Source organism: Mercenaria mercenaria, chromosome 4 (genome assembly GCF_021730395.1).
Source record: "Mercenaria mercenaria strain notata chromosome 4, MADL_Memer_1, whole genome shotgun sequence".
NCBI lineage: Eukaryota > Metazoa > Mollusca > Bivalvia > Venerida > Veneridae > Mercenaria > Mercenaria mercenaria.
Window position 1 is genome coordinate 10,116,093 of NC_069364.1, and position 18,912 is coordinate 10,135,004.

Genomic DNA, 18,912 nt, shown 5'->3' on the forward strand with positions numbered 1-18,912 from the left:
AACGTTTTGTTGAAGGCAGCACATTCAAAGTACAGGCATAGATCAAAGCCTAATGGTAATACAGTGTGACTCGGGTGATGTGAATGCCAATTTGATAGCTTGTGCCCGTTACTGTGTGATGGACGAATTTGAAAAGATGCATAATGAGCTGCGGGCACCAGTACATGTTGTTTTCATTGTTCAGCTTCCTAGAGGAGCCTCATTCACTGGATTCCAGGTAACTTGTTCCTTACCCATATTTTGTTTTATGATAGTTATCACATTTCTTAGCAATTCCAGCAATAACTTTAAATCCACTTAGAATAAGAAATGGTTGATAGAAATGAGTGTAAAGGACGAGAAATATAACTTTATAATTTTGAATTAGAGTGAAACACAAGTTTGAAATACAATAACCGTTAACAAACTCTTTTGATTAAGTTACTTTTTGAGAGGTTATGAAATGTGCAACCCCTCTCACACCCTCCCACCTTCTAGCACTGGTTTATGCGAAACTATACATACAAATAATTTGAACGGACATTATGACATTCAAGATAAAAAATATAATGACACTGAGTGCAAGTACTGAAGATGTTTCTACAGTATGGCACTTAAAATATTTGAATTGTCAGTGTGTAACTATTGTGTAATAATAAATTCCAGTGTGGTATTTGGCACTCGGCACATATAGATGACTTGTACACAGCAGACATGAATATGCCTACCCTACAGGGTATGCGAGGAAAGTCGGTAGCTAAACAACTCTTTACTCATGCCGTAGTGGAACCGTCTGCTTTGGAAACGGATGAAGAAATCCAAAGGGAAACGTAAGAACATAAATTGCTTGAAGAAACAAAATTGCTATTTCCTTTGTTGTCATCATATAAGAGATTTGTTGATGAAAACAATGCTAGGTAATTATAAAGAAAAGTTTATGGTTACAGAGATATGTTTGATTTTACATCGAATTTTTGTCAGAGAAAGACAGCAATTTCTATTCAAATTTTTACAGTCACGGTTTAACATGTCAATGAGATGACCAACAATTAAACAACTAGTTGTTTGCCTTTAGAACAAAGACTTCAGTCCACAGGCTTGAACAAATAGTGGCAAGGGATTTGCAGTCTGTTGTTGACTTTAACCATTTGCCCATTGTAGACCCTGTTCAATATGTCTTGGTTTATTTCAATATAAACACAACATTATGATTTAACCCTTACCCTGCTAAATTTCTATAATGAACTTGTCCATCTTTCAATTTGGACAGTACCATTAACTGTTAAAAGGGGTGCTTACCAAAAAGATACTGACTGAATGGCGAACAATGCAGACCATGATCAGACTGCACGGATCACTTGCCGCCAGCAGGCTAAGGGTTAATATACAATTTTCAGTGGTCCTAGAGAAGAGGAAATGGAATGTAGTGAAACGGAAGGCAGACATATATCACTGGGACAGACAATGGATGAAGACATGATTACAAATAACCTTAAAAATAGACTGAGGGATGTACCACTGCAGTTAGATGATGTAATTCTAGATTTAAGGAATGTTGATAAACATGGTGGTGAAGGTTTCAGTCAAGGTTATGGACAACATAGACTAAATGTAAAAGGACTAATATTAGCTTGCGTACAGGCAGCACTGTCTATGGTGAAGGATAAAGAGGAAAATACAAGTAAAGAAACAGACAGAGTGGCACTTGTTTTGAAACTGCTGCATCAGGAACAAGTAGAAGGTAGTGTTAGTGTTGTTATAAGTTTAGATTTACAAACATTGTACATTTTGTAATGCTTTAAGATTTGACCACTCAACTGTCTATGGCTCTTGGTAATAGTAGATAAGCTTGCATTGTTTTCACTGGACTGATACGATGAAGTGCTATCTTCAGCTTAACTTTATTGAACAAAATGAGTTTAGACTCAATCAAATCTAGTCTGCTATTATTCTTCTTGGTTGCATTCTTTGCTTCCAAAGGATCTTTTTACAGGAAGGTCATTTCATACAGCAGTCTTGGCTGATCAATTATATTTTAATGCAGGGATATCTTATGTCAAGAATATGAATACTATCTTAATTGATTGATATCATTGAACAAATTGCAGGTACCATCTATGCTATAACAAATAAATCATGTAAATAGTTAAATCAGATTTATGTTTATTACCCGTTAGCACATTGTAATTATACACATTTGCAATGACGGCAGTGATTAAATATAATACAATTAGTAAATAACCACTGTTATAATTTTATTATGTGATTCCATGATAATTCTTTTAAAAACATTATGCATCCAGTTTTAAAACTAGTGAAAAGAAGAAATACTGTATTTGTGTATAATTGACCTTTTTCTGCCCAGGCCAATCGTCCTTCCTGCATGGAGTATGCTGTCTGATAGCCAAACTTCTGAAAGAGAAGGAATCAAAGACACATGTTGCTCACATGGCACATCATTGGCTGATCAATGAAGCTGCTGCTTCAGAAAATATCAATAAAGCAGGAACATTTAGGTACGTATTTTTGATTAGGTAGTTAGTGCAGATTTCAGAAGGATAAAGTTTAGAGTAAATCTTTCTATGGATACTCTTCTAACACTTTCCTTATCATGTATTTTATTGGTAAAATATTATATATTTGCATGTACTTAAAAAATAACATTTTATGGTTAGAAATGCCTTAATGCACAATACAAGAATCATGAAAAGACGCTTTTAAACTATTTTAACTTTTTTTCGCTCACCCAAACAAGTTCATGCAATATATGTACCATGCAGAAAATACGTTGAAAATAATTTACCTCGCACAACACAAGTACCCTCCTGGGAATACTTAAAAAAGTAATTACCTCGCAAAACACAAGTGCAATGCAGAAAATACTGAAAACATATTTACGTAGCACAACACAAATACACTCCTGGAAATACTTTAAAACTAGTTTACCTCACACTGTACAAGTACCATGCAACAGAATATAATATATAAATTAACTTTCACAAAATCATAGATATAATGAAATCAACACACAGTTTTATTATGTGTTTTCTACAGCAATTGGCTGTAAGTAATGATGTCCTAATTCTGGTTTTCAGACGTTCATGTATTCAGACGCTGGAAAATAAATTCTCACCAATTTTGGCGGGGATTATAGCTTACTTGGACACTAATGACAACTTAAAGATACTACAAGAGCAACACTGCCAGTGGAAACAAGAATTGTGGCTGACTTTCCTTAATACTGTAGATGCCATCAATCTGCAGGTTTGTGTCTGTTTGTTTCATTGTCTGTATAAACTTGAATGTAATAATGGATATTGGATAATATATTAAAAAGTATGTTTCAGTTTTCAGCTAGGCCTTATTGGTCGATTAGTTAAGGTTACTGACTTTGAATCGATTGCCTCTCACCAGCGTGGATTCGAGCCTCACTCAGGACATTGAATTCTTCATGTAAGGAAGTCATCCAACTGGCATACAGAAGGTTGATGATTCTAGCCAGATGCTTGCTCATGATGAAATAATGCACGGAGGGGCACCTAGGGTCTTCCTCCACCATCAAAGCTGGAAAGTCGCCATATGACCTATTATTGTGTCGTTGCGACATTAAACCCAACAAAAACAAAAGAACAAAATTCAATTTTGGTTGGTGCCATTATGTTTCAAAATTCATTTAAAATCAGATCTAAAATTAAACACTTCTTTATTAACCAGGTTTTCAACGAAAACCTGAGTTATTAGATTGGGGTAGATGTCGGTCGAGCGGGCGGGCGGCGGCGGCGGCGTCAAACTGGTGTTTCCGGTCAATAACTTTTGTTTCGGTAAAGATATTTGAATAAAACTTGGTATGTATGTAGCTTATATCAAGACAAAGGCTGGGATTGATTTTGGGGTTTCTGGGGTCAAGGTCAAGGTCACTGTTACTTAAAATAGAAAAAGGGTTTCCGGTCAATAACTTTTGTTTCGGTAAAGATATTTGAATAAAACTTGGTATGTATGTAGCTTATATCAAGACAAAGGCTGGGATTGATTTTTGGGTTTCTGGGGTCAAGGTCAAGGTCACTGTTACTTAAAATAGTAAAAGGGTTTCCGGTCAATAACTTAACTTAGGAATGAGCTATCATGATGAAACTTGGTGTATAGAAAACTTATATAAAGTTGTAGCTTGGGATTGATTTTGGGGTTTCTGGGATCAAGGTCAAGGTCATTGTTACTAAAAATAGGGTTAGGGCTAGGTTAGGGTTAGGGTTAGCATATCTTCTACATGCATGGAGGGATTTTGATGAAAGTTGGCACAATTGTTCACCATCATGAGACGGAGTGTCGTGCGCAAGAACCAGGTCCCTAGGTCTAAGGTCAAGGTCACACTTAGAGGTCAAAGGATACAAGAATGAAAACTTTGTCCGGAGCATATCTTCTTCATGCATAGAGGGATTTTGATGTAACTTGGCACAATTATACACCATCATGAGACGAAGTGTCTTGCGCAGTTACCTTCTTTAGAATTACTTCCCTTTGTTGTTACTATAAATAGCTTATATTGTAACTTTTTCATTACTAGACGTAGGGAAAAATCGAGACCACTTTTCTGTAGTACAACATGCATGTTGCATCCAATTTTGAGGTGTATTTTGACCAATCTCTACCTGGTAAGGATTTCTGTGTGGACTTACAATTTTTTTTTTGTATTTTTTTTAAAATTTTTTTTAAATTTTTTTTTTTTAAGATTAACTTCCCTTAGTTGTTACTATAAATAACTTATATTGTAACTTTTTTATAATTGACCGTAGGGAAAAACCAAGACCACTTTTCTGTGGTACAACATAGTTGTTACTTTCTAATTTTAGGTGTATTTTAAGGTATCTCTACCTGGTAAGGAGTTTTTTTGTGGTCTTAGAAAAACAAAAGAATTACAATGATTACTAAACAACCACAAAATTAAAATTACATCTGCAAATACAGGTGCTAGAGTAAAGAAATTTGCTGTGACGGGCGTATATTGTGACATTCTGGCACTCTTGTTTATTCTTATGAAAAGTGTTGAAAACCATGTTTCGTGGCATTGCCGCGTTTCTTGTTTTCAAATATGTACTATTGTTATGTTTTGTGTAGAGACTGAATCATTTCAGATGAGAAGAATATTCCTCTTGAAATACTAATACGAAATACGATCATAGTGATGTTGCTTTTATGTTTTAAGTATTGATTAATACATGTATGTGTACATTGTTTTTGTGTAGTTCACAGATTTACAATCACCAATAAGACAAAGTGACCTGCCAGAGGTAGTTGTCATGACAACAGGAAGTGAAGGCCACATGTTCAGTGCTTGGATGCCCTTCTCTTGGCTGATGATTAACCAAATCAATGAAATCTTAAAGTTACCTCACCCAGCTTCAGACTCAAATGATCTTGAAGGTAATCCAAAATACCATTCTAAAACGATAAGTTGTTCATGTCAGTAATTTTAAGCTCATTATGTAATGAAAAAACAACGGGAACACTTGAAATAATTAGATAAATTACTCTTGGCTTTTTTACTTGCTGTAATATTTTGAAACCTAAGATTTAGAGAAATATTTACTTACAGTTAAATGCAATTTTTGTAAATGGTGAAAGAGAAATGAAAATTGTTGCAGGATTAAAGCACTTTATTTTCTATACTTGGCAGATGGAGTTGAGGCTATTATAAAAACAGAGACATTAGTGAAAGTCCTGAGTGAGCATGAACTTGGAAAAGTACTTGACTGTGTATCTCAAGAGAATATTATCACAGAAGCTGTAAATGAATACATACATGACTTTGTACACACAATGTACAATGCCGCTACAATACAAGAACATCAGGTGAAATTAGGTAGAAGGACTTAGAGGAGGAGAGGAAATATAGGCATTTCAACTGTGTTGGAAATCTGTTTATTTAAACGTAATCTCTAAAAACGTCAATCTGTTAAATATCATACTGACAACTAATACATATGATATATTTAGAGCTCTGCCTGTTGAGGCTTAGAGTCTCAGTCATATTTCACTTACATGTTTTCCAAGTGCATTTAGATGTTGACAATTCAAACAGTGCGGTAGTATTTTAATTTACGTGAAATATACTACACGTAACAGTGAAAAAGTTATTACTAACCAATAGGTTACAAATATTTATCTTTTTACTAAGTCAGATGTAATAAACCATTCCATTTAATCACCAGAATCTTATTTACATGTTGTGAGATAGTTCTGCACATAAACATAAAGATATGTGTTTCAAAGTAAGATCAAAATATCTTTCAAATAGAACTTCTGATTCTACACATTTTCGCAAGTTGTTTTGCAACAAATGAAAATGTAAGCCCTAGTATTCTTGAGTGAAAGATATTTGATATGGCACGAAAAAGAAAGAAATATTTGTTTTTTTGTTGTTTTTTTTTTTCAGTGGCTTTAATCAAATTTTGTATATTTCATATTTTTCGTCAAACATACTTTATATTTTTCACTTTGAAATTCTCAGATATGTGTCACTCTGTTTTGAATAATTTGCTGAAAATTCTGTAATGAACACGGATATTAAAGTGAGAGCCTGTCTGAAAGTCTCCTATTTTAAAGAAAAGTAACATAACTAGTGTCTTATGACAATGTTTTAGATCATGAAAGACATTTGCTTGATTGTTTCATGCAATTTATTTCAGTTGGTGTGCCAGTCAGTATTCTATGTGACCAATCAAATGGCAAATGACACAACAGAGAGCATGCTGCTACATAGCCTAGTGAATGTTCATATGGCCTACCAGAAACTTGCTCCCAGACTTACCTACTTTAGAGCCATGAACAGTGTATGGCCAGAATGTAGTGCCACGATAATAGACTTAAAAACAAAGAATCCTGATCATTTAATGTTCAAGGAGCAGGCATTTGTAAGTAGTACGTTCGTGTCCGATAAGATACTGTTTTAGTGGATACTATTTAACAAAGAAAAAGTGAACATTTTATTTAATACATGTAGATCTTTGTGTGAAACCTGTAATGGTAACGTGTGTGATACTGTCTGACTTCACCTGTTACATTTTTTTAAAAATATGCTGGAAGATAAAGTTTTGGTTGCTTCGGAAATCAATTTTGGGACCACTTTACCAGTGATAAGGTAAATTTACTGCTACATTCCTGAGGGGGTGAAATGAAAAAAAAAAGAACCATATTTCAGAACCTTAACATCAATTGAGGATATCTGCGTTCTAAACAGCATTCTATTGAAAGAAGCATTTTAGGTTAATTTCTGTCATTAAACTTATAGTTTAATAACTACAACACTGTGTGGAAGCAAAACTATGCAACAGTCTTATTTTGGTTTTCAGACGTTTTCGGCTTTGTGTATTCTTCTTGAAAACCTTACGCCCAAAAGTACTGATTTGAACAACCTACGTGGCCGGTCCCACTGGTTAAACAGAGTTCATCGTTACAGACCTATTGTAGAGAAAGTGATCAGCTTACATGGGGAAGATCCAACACTGTATGGGGCCCATAGAATTCAGTCAGTGCGTAGGGCAAAGTGAGTATTTAACTTATAAATTAACATCAGGGAAGTTATTACTGTAAAGTGATCCAGAGTGCATCTTCATATGAAGGCAGTCGGGATCAATCAACCAATCTTATGATAATAAAACTGTCTTTAACTTCAACTTGTAAACATTGCCTTGTAATTTCAAATAAGTCTGTACTTACTTTATTATCATAGCCCAAAGCATCAATCAAATTTACCGGTGACACTTGCTATCAATGTATAAGGCCGATGAGGAACATATAGTCATAACAACAAGGCAAAACAGGCAGAAAGAAAATTAACACATTTTGTTTTTCAGGGGATTGTGGAGTAGAGTTATGGTGGTGAAGTTGTTTCTGGAACATGTCTGTGCATCTGAGAAGGAAGACAAAATTACAGTCAAACATTGTATGCCACTGTGGGCAGTATGTATTAGTTCTGAAATACCTGACTACCAACGATTAAAGTAACTTTCATGTAATATTGTCAACTTGTTGATTTTCAATCTATAAGTTACTCAGATTTGTTATTTTTGCAGGCAAAAATCAACAAATAATCAAGGCCTTCGAGTGGTTTATTGTCTAATTTACCACGGTTCAGAGTTCAGATGTGTAGGAATTGAACCACGAGGGCGTTAGCCCGAGTGGTTAAATACCGAAGCATCTGAACGATAAATCACAAGAAGGCCTTGATTGTTTTCATTCTGACATGCTCATTGACATATTTTAAAAATAAATATTATGCTGGACTTCATTTACCCCAGGGGTTATGTATCGGACGTCATGCGGCAATTTGACGTCATAATTTTCGTCATAATGCTCTCTTACTGATCTGCGCGTCAACCGTTGTTTATCGCAGAATATACAGAGCTTGACTTCCTTCTTTGTTTAAATGGAAATCAAATCGATTCATGTTAGAATAAAGAATAAATACTGAAACAAGGTTTCAGTAAACATGTAATATATTTGCTACTGGTACATGATGCATGATACAAACAAGAGTTATATGTAAATCTCATGATGTGACATGTCATCAGATAATAATCGTTTAGAGTTGATAGAAACTGATGAGCTCGCATTAGTGCTATGGCATCATTGAATACAATTCAAAATAAAAAAGTTCAAACTAATCACTTTTGTTAATTACATATAAAGAGTGCTTGGTTAGATGGAAGTTGGTATATAAAGGTCATTATAGTATAAGTATTTGCTAACAAATCATATGTACTTACAGTTGCTTGGTGAAGAGACAGATTTGAAAGATATGAAGTCACTGGCATGTGTGGAAAAATTCCTCAAAAGTTGTAATAAACTAGCAATGAAGGAGTATATCGGGTAAGAGTATACTAAACATTTTCTGGCTACCAAACAAATTCATGTGCCTGCATCAACTAAAATTACTTACGTTTTGAAAAGAGTCCAATGTATGCATACTAAAGAACCATACGGGTTACTCTTAACGACTATGAATAAACTTCAACATGCACGAATGTTTACAAGCATGCACAAAAATTATCAGGATTCTAAGGACTTCGGACACTTTCTATATGAATTTGCCTACTCCAAGAGTGAAAAATAAACCACTAAGAAATAAATATTTAATTACATATACCATCAAAATACATATTTGAGATTATTTCTTAAAGACATTTTTTTCAATATCTGTTTCATAAAATGGTAATTTTTGCTCTAAATAGAATTACGTACCCTGTTATATACATATAAAAGGTATTTTGCTTTATACAACATTGTTCCCCCCCGTGCATCAAAACCATATTTGGCCAGCATATGTAGATATTAATTATAGACAATTTCTGTGAATATTGTGTTGATGCAAGTGGTGGAGCAGTACTTTTAAACAAAAAATATAACTACAGGGTGTTCCCAAATGTAAAGTAGCCAATACTTTTTATATTCATTTTTATTAATTTGATAGTCACATATTTTTACATCTGTTTGTAACTCAAATACTATACAAATGTTTAAAAGGGCACATATATGCATGTTATACATGTATAGTAGTGAGAGACGCAAATACTGTGAATTCATTATTATTCGTTGGGTTAAATTTTCATTGGCTTATCCTGGTTGTTTGTTGCAGTAGATTGGCAAATGTGTGCTGTAAAATACTAGCTACACGCCAGGTAATCTTCTGCATGCCCTACTCGCGACGCGCACGCCACTAGCGATGAGGATGTAATTTGTTTTCCATTTTGTTTTTATTATTTTATGTATTTTTTATATATTTTTCATTTCTTTATTTTTTTCATCTTTTTCTGTGCGTTTATATTTATTTCTTTTAGACACATACTAAATGTCACACGCATTCATTACTTCATGTTCTTCCTTCTGTGAAAACTGAATTGAAGATTGTTCTTTGCGGCGGACTAGGCCTAAACAGAACCAAAAAGAGGCAGTATGTGCACAGCAGTAAATCTGATCCTGACTATAGTCTATCCAACAGAAATAACGCTTGGCATTGATATGCCTGTGATGCATAGGTCAAGAACAGTAGCTTCTTGGCAGGTCATATCAGTGACGGTTTCACATTCAGTGTGATGCCACGAACGTGATGTGTCAAGTCGCTTTCCCTGCAGATGGCATATACAAATACGGCTAGACGTGAAAACGAACTAAACGGTCTAGCCGAGTTTCGGGTGGAATTTTTATGCAGCGACCTGCTTCTACTTTAGCCCTACAAATGACACATTTCGAATATGTTTTGCCCACAACTTCAGCCCTGAATAGACAACATTATCTATAGATGGGTTGTTGTCAGACTTATTCCGATTTAACCTTTTCCGATCCAGCTTTCTTAGGCAAGCCTCAGAAAAAACTGTCATTTCGGATACATTTTTATTACATGTTTAAGCGAAATGAGCCGTGCCATGAGAAAACCAACATAGTGGCTTTGCGACCAGCATGGATCCAGACCAGCCTGAGCATCTGCGCAGTCTGGTCAGGATCCATGCTGTTCACTTTCAAAGCCAATTGGAATTAGACAAACCGTTAGCGAACAGCATGGATCCTAACCAGACTGCACAGATGCGCAGGCTCGTCTGGATCCATGCTGGTCGCAATTGCACTATGTTGGTTTTCTCATGGCGCGGCTAAAATATTATCTGTGCCACTGGTACTTATCCCAAGCAAGAACCCACCCTACGGCCTTGATAAGATTACGGCCTTTTCTTAGTATTAATGTTATACAGCACACAAATATCTGCCATCACTTATAACAGAGCTATACAGACATGTACATGTACTTAAATAACTACCTGAACCACTGTAATAAAACTGACCGGTCACTTATACATGTATACCTATTCACACATGTAATGCATCAATAACTTTACATTACGAACAGTGTATAGATAAATCAAGTACAGGTTGTTTGCAAAAATATCGTTCTCATTTTTATTTATTTATAGGATTTTCATCTTAAAATGTTATTTTTTCCTTAAATAAACAGATTTTGTCATTTTCTTCGACTGGAATTCATATATTTAAAACTTCCGTAAAGTGATGACATTATATTTTTACGGAAATTAAACATTTTATTTTTTCAAGAAAACATACCCTGGCCCAGAAAAAATAAGAAAAACATCTTGATAGGAACAGATACAAATCACTTTCTGCTGTAATAAGTTAACTAATACATTGGTTTATCATTGACTCGAAACGATTTGGGTATTGTTTAAATACTTAATGAGAAATTTGCATTTAAAATGTAGGCTAGAAGCATATGATAGTGTCCGAAGTCCTTTAGTATTGGATGCAATTTGTAGTTTATGTTAAACAAGGATTAAGATAAATATATAACATTTTACTTCGAACTGTTCATATCTCTCGTATGTTCATATTATTCCAATCATTTCAGGGATGGAGTAAAATGCAGCCAGTGCGAGTCTGTCCTGGAAGGGGCACCAATTGCACTGCCCTGTAAAGATGTTTTGTGTGACCAGTGCTATGATGGTATGAAAGCACTGGGGGGGAATTCATGTGTAAAATGCTACCAGCAATTTCGTGATGACTGGCAACCAGTGCGCCAAATTGCGAAAAAGTAAATTTTGAGTTTGTTTTTCAGTGGGAAGTGTTTAACTGTTCTGAAATGGGGAATCTTAGATATTGTATTTGTCAGAATTGTATGTCTGTCTATCCATCTGGCAGGAATGCATTTGAAGCTAGCAAGAAAGTTAATATTTTCTTTGATCTATTACCTTACTAAGATTTCCTGTTTGATCACTCAAAGAACAACATAAAGGTAAACACATCCATTGATTTTGTTATGACATCAATTGGTACATATGTCCGTTTGTCCGAGGTAACTTATAAATTTTTATTAATTATTGTATAATTGGGGGTATCACATCAGCTTATGTGTATAAACATATTATCAGTATTTTCCTTATGTGAATGAACATATTATCAGTACTCTTTGGCTCAGTGGTAATAACATTTGAGTCGCGCCCCAGTGACCCGAGTTTGAATCCTGCCACAGGCAGTTGGGATTTTTTGACATCAGATAATATGCTGTTTGTTTGTTATGGCGTAAAGTCGTAAGATGTTGGCTCGTCCATGACAGTGCCATTTTTTCGGCATGACATAAAGTCTGTGTCCTGGACGAGTCCCTTTCTTGCGACTGTTAGCCTTAAGAAATCAATGAGCATAACATTTTTATGACGAAAAATGTGCTAGTCCAGTGTTCTAACCACTGAGCCAAAAAGTCAACACAGTTATCAGAGACTGACTTTAAAAGTGCAGGCTTTGCGTATGCAATCGTAACAACTTACTGTAATAATGATCAATATTAAGCCTGGTTGTGCAAAGAAACTACGGTTTTTGGTTGATTGTAGGAAAATTATTTGAATTATGTCAAAGTAATGCATAGGTTAGCTTTTTATACGCCCCGTCTCTGAAAGAGCGGGGCGTATTATGTGAACACCCGTGGCGGGCGGGCGGTCGGCGTCCAAAGCATAACTGCTCTCTAAGTCGAACAGTTTTCATCCGATCTTCACCAAACTTGCTGACAAGGTTTGTGGGCATAACATCGACCAAGTTCGATAACCAGCCAAATCGCCCCCAGGCACTCTTAAATTATGGCCCTTGAATTACTAAAAAACTGCGAATTTAGTCTTGTCCGCCATCTAACTTAAAGTCAAGCGGTTTTCATCCGATCTACACCAAACTTGCTGACAATGTTTGTGGGCATAATATCTCCCAGCACTCTTGGATTATGGCCCTTGAAGTACTCGAAAAACTGCGAATTTAGCCTTGTCCACTCTCTAAGATTTAAACAGTTTTCATCCGACGGGCGTATTTTGTGACAGTCTGGCACTCTTGTTTAAAGATACAGCAGTTATCCGGCTTTAAGAATAATTCTTCTGTTTTGTTTACTGACATACAGGCAACTTAGTACTGGTATAGAATCAAGGAACACTGGTCAGGTTAATTGTTCCTTGTTACGTAACTTAATTAATGGTGAAAAGTAATGCTTAGCCCAAAATAAACATGCTCAATTTGCAGCACATAATGTAACTTTCTTTTGAAAATTTGTTACCATATTATTATTACAAATGGCTTTTTCAGAAATGCCATAGATAAACTACAAAACTATCAGGGAAGGTGCAACACATTCTTCATGGACATTGTTTCCCAGTTATGTTTTGCCGACAACAATGCACCATCGAAAGGGGTTGTGGAAAAGTTGCTTAGTTATATATTTTTCACCACAAGTGGGAATCACCAGCGCACACGAGATCTGTCAATATTTAACACAGGAATAGATCCCAATCCTGTGTTCAGATCTTTCCTTCTACAGCTTTTTATGAGAACAAGGTACGTCATAGAAAAAGCAAAAATTAGGGAGACTTATTTAAATAATAATACGATTATATTTTGATTTTGATGCCTCTACAGCAATTTGTATATCATAGATTTTACTGCAAATCATTAGACTAACAAATTTCTGTTTGGGTTTTAAGTAACATGGCAGCTCAATTAGATTTGTTAAGGCTAATGGGTTTGAATCACTTGCTCCTCAAGGCTGGCTATAGAAACCTCATTTAGGGTGTAGAATTATTTTGTGTGACGAAGTCATCCAGCTGGTTTGCGGATGGTCAGTCTACCTAAGTGCCCATCTGTGATCAAATATGGACATTCTTTGTTAAGGCCTGTGACTTCCAGTGACTTCCCCCTCACTGATGTTGGTACAAGCCTCACTTTGGGCATTGAGTTCTACATGTGAGGAAACCATACGGATGGCTTACGGAAGGTCTGTGGGTCTACCCTGGGGCCCACCCATGAAGAAATAATGAACCCAACCAAAATAAAAAAGTGACAAAATAGCACTTAGTGGGGCAGGTTTGGTTTTCCTACCCTGTTAAAAAGTGAAAAACCATCATATGACTTATAACTGTGTTGATGTGACGTTAAACAAAAACACTTTTTAAGTCATACCACAACTTGAATGCTTTAAGTTGTGGAGGGAGACATGCATGCAACATTATTTTGGCACAGGCAAGCACCAGGACGTATATTAAAAGACAAGTGGGTACATTTTGACTTCTTGTGGGTACATTTTGACATTTTGGTTTGGGTATGTTTTGACTTTCACCCCCTTGGTAGAACCACCAGCCTTTCCTGAGTCACCTAGATGGCTTCAGTGTACCTCCTCCTATCTCTGGGTTTGAACCCTGTTCTAAACAAGGGTTGCAATGATCCAACAGGAATAGGACATTCCAAGCAGGTGAATGTAATCGCATAGCCTTTGAGGTCAGAGGGGTGGAAACTAAACACTATGTATTAAATTTCTTTATAAATTTGATTGTAAGGGTGTTGATTGATGTGGAAAAAATGAACAAATAGAGCAGAGACTGACATCGCCCCTGAATCATTAGTCATAGCATTGATTGATTTTAATACTTTTTATGTTTTCAGTGAGGATAATGTTATAGAAAATCTTGAACGTTATTTAACTCAAGCATCGGGTTTGATTAAAAGCAATTTACCTGATCAAGAGCAACAGTATGTTGAGCTGTGTTTGCTTGTCATCCAGTGTTTAGAGGTAAATACCATGTATTGTTAAAGCAGGAGTTTATAAATGCATTAAATAACTTATGTATCTTATTGATCAAACCTGTATTTAATACAAAGTTTTTGTGTGGTCTTTAATAAAACCTTCTACTAACAAAACCTTCTACTAACAACTATTTTGGTAGAACTCACAGATAGTGCAACTATCCTGGTGTGCATTTACATAAAATGTATGTTAATTGTTTGGATTTTAATCATTTATGACTATCAACAAAAATAGCTGTTGCCAGCTATTTCAAGGCATTTAGTAAGGTGACAAGTAAATTTTTTTATACAGGACATGTTCACCCAAGAAGCAACTAGGACAGATGTGGATGAAATACAGTATACATCTGAAGCCTTACATAGAGCTACTCAAAACATTGCAAGGGAAGGACTGTCTGTGGAGAAATTATATGGATTGGCTAGTGCTAGAATGGGCCTCGCTGTTACAGCCAGATATGTTGCTGATATAGTAATGAATGACGTGGATCCCAGACATGTTAATCGACGATTGAGAAAACTTGTTGAGGCAGCTCAAGTACTATGTGAGGATACAGATGTTAACTGGACAAGGTACTATACAGTGAACATTTGAAAAAATTGCTTTTTGACTAGTTGATGTATAAATTACCTTGAAAATATATCCATGCAGTACAAGATTAGTTACAATAAAACACCTGTCAAGTTGCTTTTGAATATTGATAATGTTGCAAATGATCTTTATGCTTTATGCTTAAATAACAATTTCAGTATGGTATTCAATCATTGTGTTGTGTAAATCTTTCTTTAGGATATATCTGGTGAAACACATCTGTAGATGCTACGGTATAGGTGTGTATCAAACTATATGCAAAAACCCAATACCATTTCTTAGATGGATCGGTATGAAAAATGCAAACAGAGATCAGGTAATGACTATATCTTTTACCTTACTGCTACAATGAATTATACAAATAGATTTTATGAACATGTTTTTCCATCTCACTAGTAATGCTTTAGTTCTTAAATAAATAGAATGTTTAAACATATAATCGTAAATACTTGACGTCGTTGAATCGTAGACGTTATACAGTATGTAGATTGCCAGTGCGTATTACAAACACAATTTTTTATGCAACAAGTGTTTTGTTTATGATTGTTAGAAAGCATCCTAGATAGTTTTAATATTAAAAGTAATATAAATATTTTATTGCTAGGTTGTGGAAATTTCAGACAGGTATATTGTATGTGGTAACCAATACAAAAGTATCAGGGAAGCAATAACAAAAGTGGTACTGGGTGAAAATGTTGAGCAACTACTTGAAACAGTTCAGGTAAAATTTGCTGTTAACAAAATAACAAGTACTGGGTGAACATGTTGAGCAACTACCTGAAACAGTTCGGGTAAAGTTTGCTGATTTAAACATTTGCTGAAAATAGTTTTATCATTTGAGGCTTTAACTGGTAACATTATGACTTTGTTTCTGCCAACCTGGCGGGGAAAGTATACATTTTTTTCCGATCATGTGCCAGAGATAGATATTCCTGTCTTTCCCTAGGGAAATATCTTGTCAAAAAAGCTGTATATAAGTTAGTCATCAACTACGTACATAATGCGAGGAAATACCAATGCTTTTTGTCATCATGATCTATTTACAACGTGATAGGCAAAACAAATTATCTTAAATGCCTGCCTGTGGATGACAGCTGTTTTCCCAAGTCTCCAGAAACAACAAGTAAAATTTTGATGCAGAGCATCAAGTCGCCGGAGAGCTGTAATATTTTGAAGATTGGTTTGGGGGGAAAAAGGCTAATAAAGCTATAATTGCTATTGCGGTGCATTGCATGCATGAAAGGCTAAAAAAAACGTCGCATCCTTGATGAAAGTTACCCCAAAACCGTTACCCTCTTACCATCTTAATATTTTTCTTTGTTTACAAACCCACGCTAAGGCTCGTTCTGAAACCCACGCGCCAGCATCCTCACGAATAAGAACGATAATCTTCGACGGCAAATATTTTTCACATTTTCCAACAATGAATGCAAAAGATTTCTTGTAACCGAAACATTTCGACAAATTATATATCATCTAATGAAATGCCCTTAGTTTGACAATAAAGTAAAAAAGAATCACGAAATTTATAGACTGTTCCTATAGGTTGATGGTCAGTAATTTTGTTTCATATAAAAAACGACAACTTCAGGTCGTCTTGAAGTATCTTTATTGATGTAGCAGTGTGTATATAATGTATATAATTAGTCTATGTTATCGAATGTCCGATTAGCAGCTCACTTGGTAGAGCATCTGACTTGCAAGCAGAAGGTCGCAGGTTCGAGTCCTGTATCGGGCTGCATATTTTTCCGCTCCTATTACATGGAACATCACTTTTTCCTACACCTATTTTTCATGAAAGTTCTATTATAAACTCACGACAAAAATGAAAAGAAAACAGGGGGCTGAATAGTTCCTAGTGAAATGCTAGTCAGTTGTGGTCTGCTACCCTAAAAATGGCGCATATTTGCTCTTGTCCGCACAAATAACCCCTGCTTTTGGTTTCGATCTGCAAAACCTGCCATGTGGGGTGTATAAACATGAAAACCGTTTCATCTCATGCAGAATGTATTCTAGCAGTGAAAAAATGTAATTAAAGCACTCGTTCTACAGGAATGTGCGCTAGAAGTGGGAAAATTAGGATCTATTTACTATGGACTTCTTTCGACTACACCACGGAAGCACATTTTCAACCGAATTACTGACCTTATTCCGACAGACAAGAGACAGTCACATATTATTCCCTTAAACTGTGTTACTTCCCTTGTCTTACATGCGCTCATGTAGATTTGTTTTTCGTCTGCAGTAGTATATTCTAAATATAGCAGCGTGACATAGACACAGGTAAAGACTCAGCCAATCATTGCTCGCTGGAAATCTCTAGCTGTCGTTAATTTATTTATAGGGATAAGTTCTTTATACATTTTTCCTATTTTCCTAAAAATGCTATCTTTTGAAATAATAAAAATCTTATGCAGTTTTCAGCTCATAATTCCTTTATGTAAGCATTTCAATAACCGTCTTATAATTCTTTTATTTACAATATCATTTTTTCATTGTCACATATTAATAACTGCTCTTCTCCAGTGGCAAAATCCTAAAGCGTATCATATATAGTCGCCGGTTCCTACCGGCGACTAATGAAACAATAAAAATGTCACTTAAGCTCTGTTTTTTATTCCTACACTGCCCCTCGGGTCGCAAAATCCTGTCTTACACAGGCATGCAGCTTTGGTATATGTTCTCATAAAGTGTAATTTTAGTATCATACTAAAGCTATCATTTATGTAATTAGGTGTTGCAAACAGCTGGATTAAAAGTTGAACCCATGCTGCAACTTGCTGTACACAGAGAGATAACAGGTTCATATTTGTACCCACAGCAACAGAGAAAACTAAAAACACAGGTATGTGCCCATATTATCAGACATGTGGAGAGTAGTATGTGTTAAAATTTGTCATGTACTATTAGTTTTTATCACTATGTTTGGTCCAACTGATGAAATTTTAAAAATGCAAATAATAAAAGATAAGGTTAAACATATTTGTAAATTGCAGATAGATAAATGAGTTAAGAAAGACAAAGAAGATTAATTTTAACCCAATAAAACAAAACATAGAACATAACAACATGTTTTAATCTTTTAGGTCATGTATAAATTGAATAGATTTGTTCAAGATTGTGAAACAGTCAAAAATAAGGTAAGAAATTGTAGTGAAACAGTCAAATTTAAGGTAAGAAATTGTAGTGAAGCAATCAAAAATAAGGTACCGCCTCGATAGCCTAGTGGTAGAGCGTCCGCTTCGAGTGCGGGAGGTCGTGGGTTCGATCCCCGGCCGCGTCATACCAAAGATGTGAAAAATGGTACCAGTAGCTCCCTTGCGTGGCGCTCAGCATTAAAAGGGAAACTGGCCTCTTCTCTCATACCCTCGTTGCGATGGATTCCATCAGGAATGAGGTGTCGAGAGTGATTAATATAAGTTGTATAACTTCCTTCACAATGGACCTAAAATAAATTATGTTTAAACTAAAAATAAGGTACGAAATTATAATAAAGCAGTGCAAAGTAAGGTAAATATTTGTAGTTACATGTATAGTGTGTGTTAAGAAGAAATATGATAACAATTTCAATATCTTAAGCCAGAAAGGCGGATAGCCCTTTTGATGTTATATTCCATTGCAACTAGCAACCCTGCTTTTTATGGATGCATGTAGTCTTTGTTAATTCAAAACGTGAATGTATTCAACAAATTGAGCCACAGTCAAATCTACTTCATGAACAAGTTTTACATAGTTAT

General features: G+C 35.4%; 1 protein-coding gene across 4 annotated transcripts in view; it reads left to right on the forward strand.

Moving 5' to 3' along the window:
- The window catches only part of LOC128556195 (E3 ubiquitin-protein ligase rnf213-alpha-like), a 175,395-nt gene that overhangs the window by 127,123 nt on the left and 29,360 nt on the right, over positions 1 to 18,912 (forward strand). For all 4 annotated transcript variants that reach the window (XM_053540359.1, XM_053540360.1, XM_053540362.1 and 1 more), the window contains 14 exons: positions 5,220 to 5,397; positions 5,651 to 5,826; positions 6,663 to 6,887; positions 7,326 to 7,519; positions 7,830 to 7,935; positions 8,744 to 8,844; positions 11,387 to 11,569; positions 13,096 to 13,344; positions 14,446 to 14,572; positions 14,879 to 15,156; positions 15,374 to 15,491; positions 15,780 to 15,896; positions 17,910 to 18,020; positions 18,262 to 18,315. In XM_053540359.1, the coding sequence (XP_053396334.1) occupies positions 5,220 to 5,397; positions 5,651 to 5,826; positions 6,663 to 6,887; positions 7,326 to 7,519; positions 7,830 to 7,935; positions 8,744 to 8,844; positions 11,387 to 11,569; positions 13,096 to 13,344; positions 14,446 to 14,572; positions 14,879 to 15,156; positions 15,374 to 15,491; positions 15,780 to 15,896; positions 17,910 to 18,020; positions 18,262 to 18,315 (2,217 nt within the window). The remainder of the gene's footprint in view (positions 1 to 5,219; positions 5,398 to 5,650; positions 5,827 to 6,662; positions 6,888 to 7,325; positions 7,520 to 7,829; positions 7,936 to 8,743; positions 8,845 to 11,386; positions 11,570 to 13,095; positions 13,345 to 14,445; positions 14,573 to 14,878; positions 15,157 to 15,373; positions 15,492 to 15,779; positions 15,897 to 17,909; positions 18,021 to 18,261; positions 18,316 to 18,912) is intronic.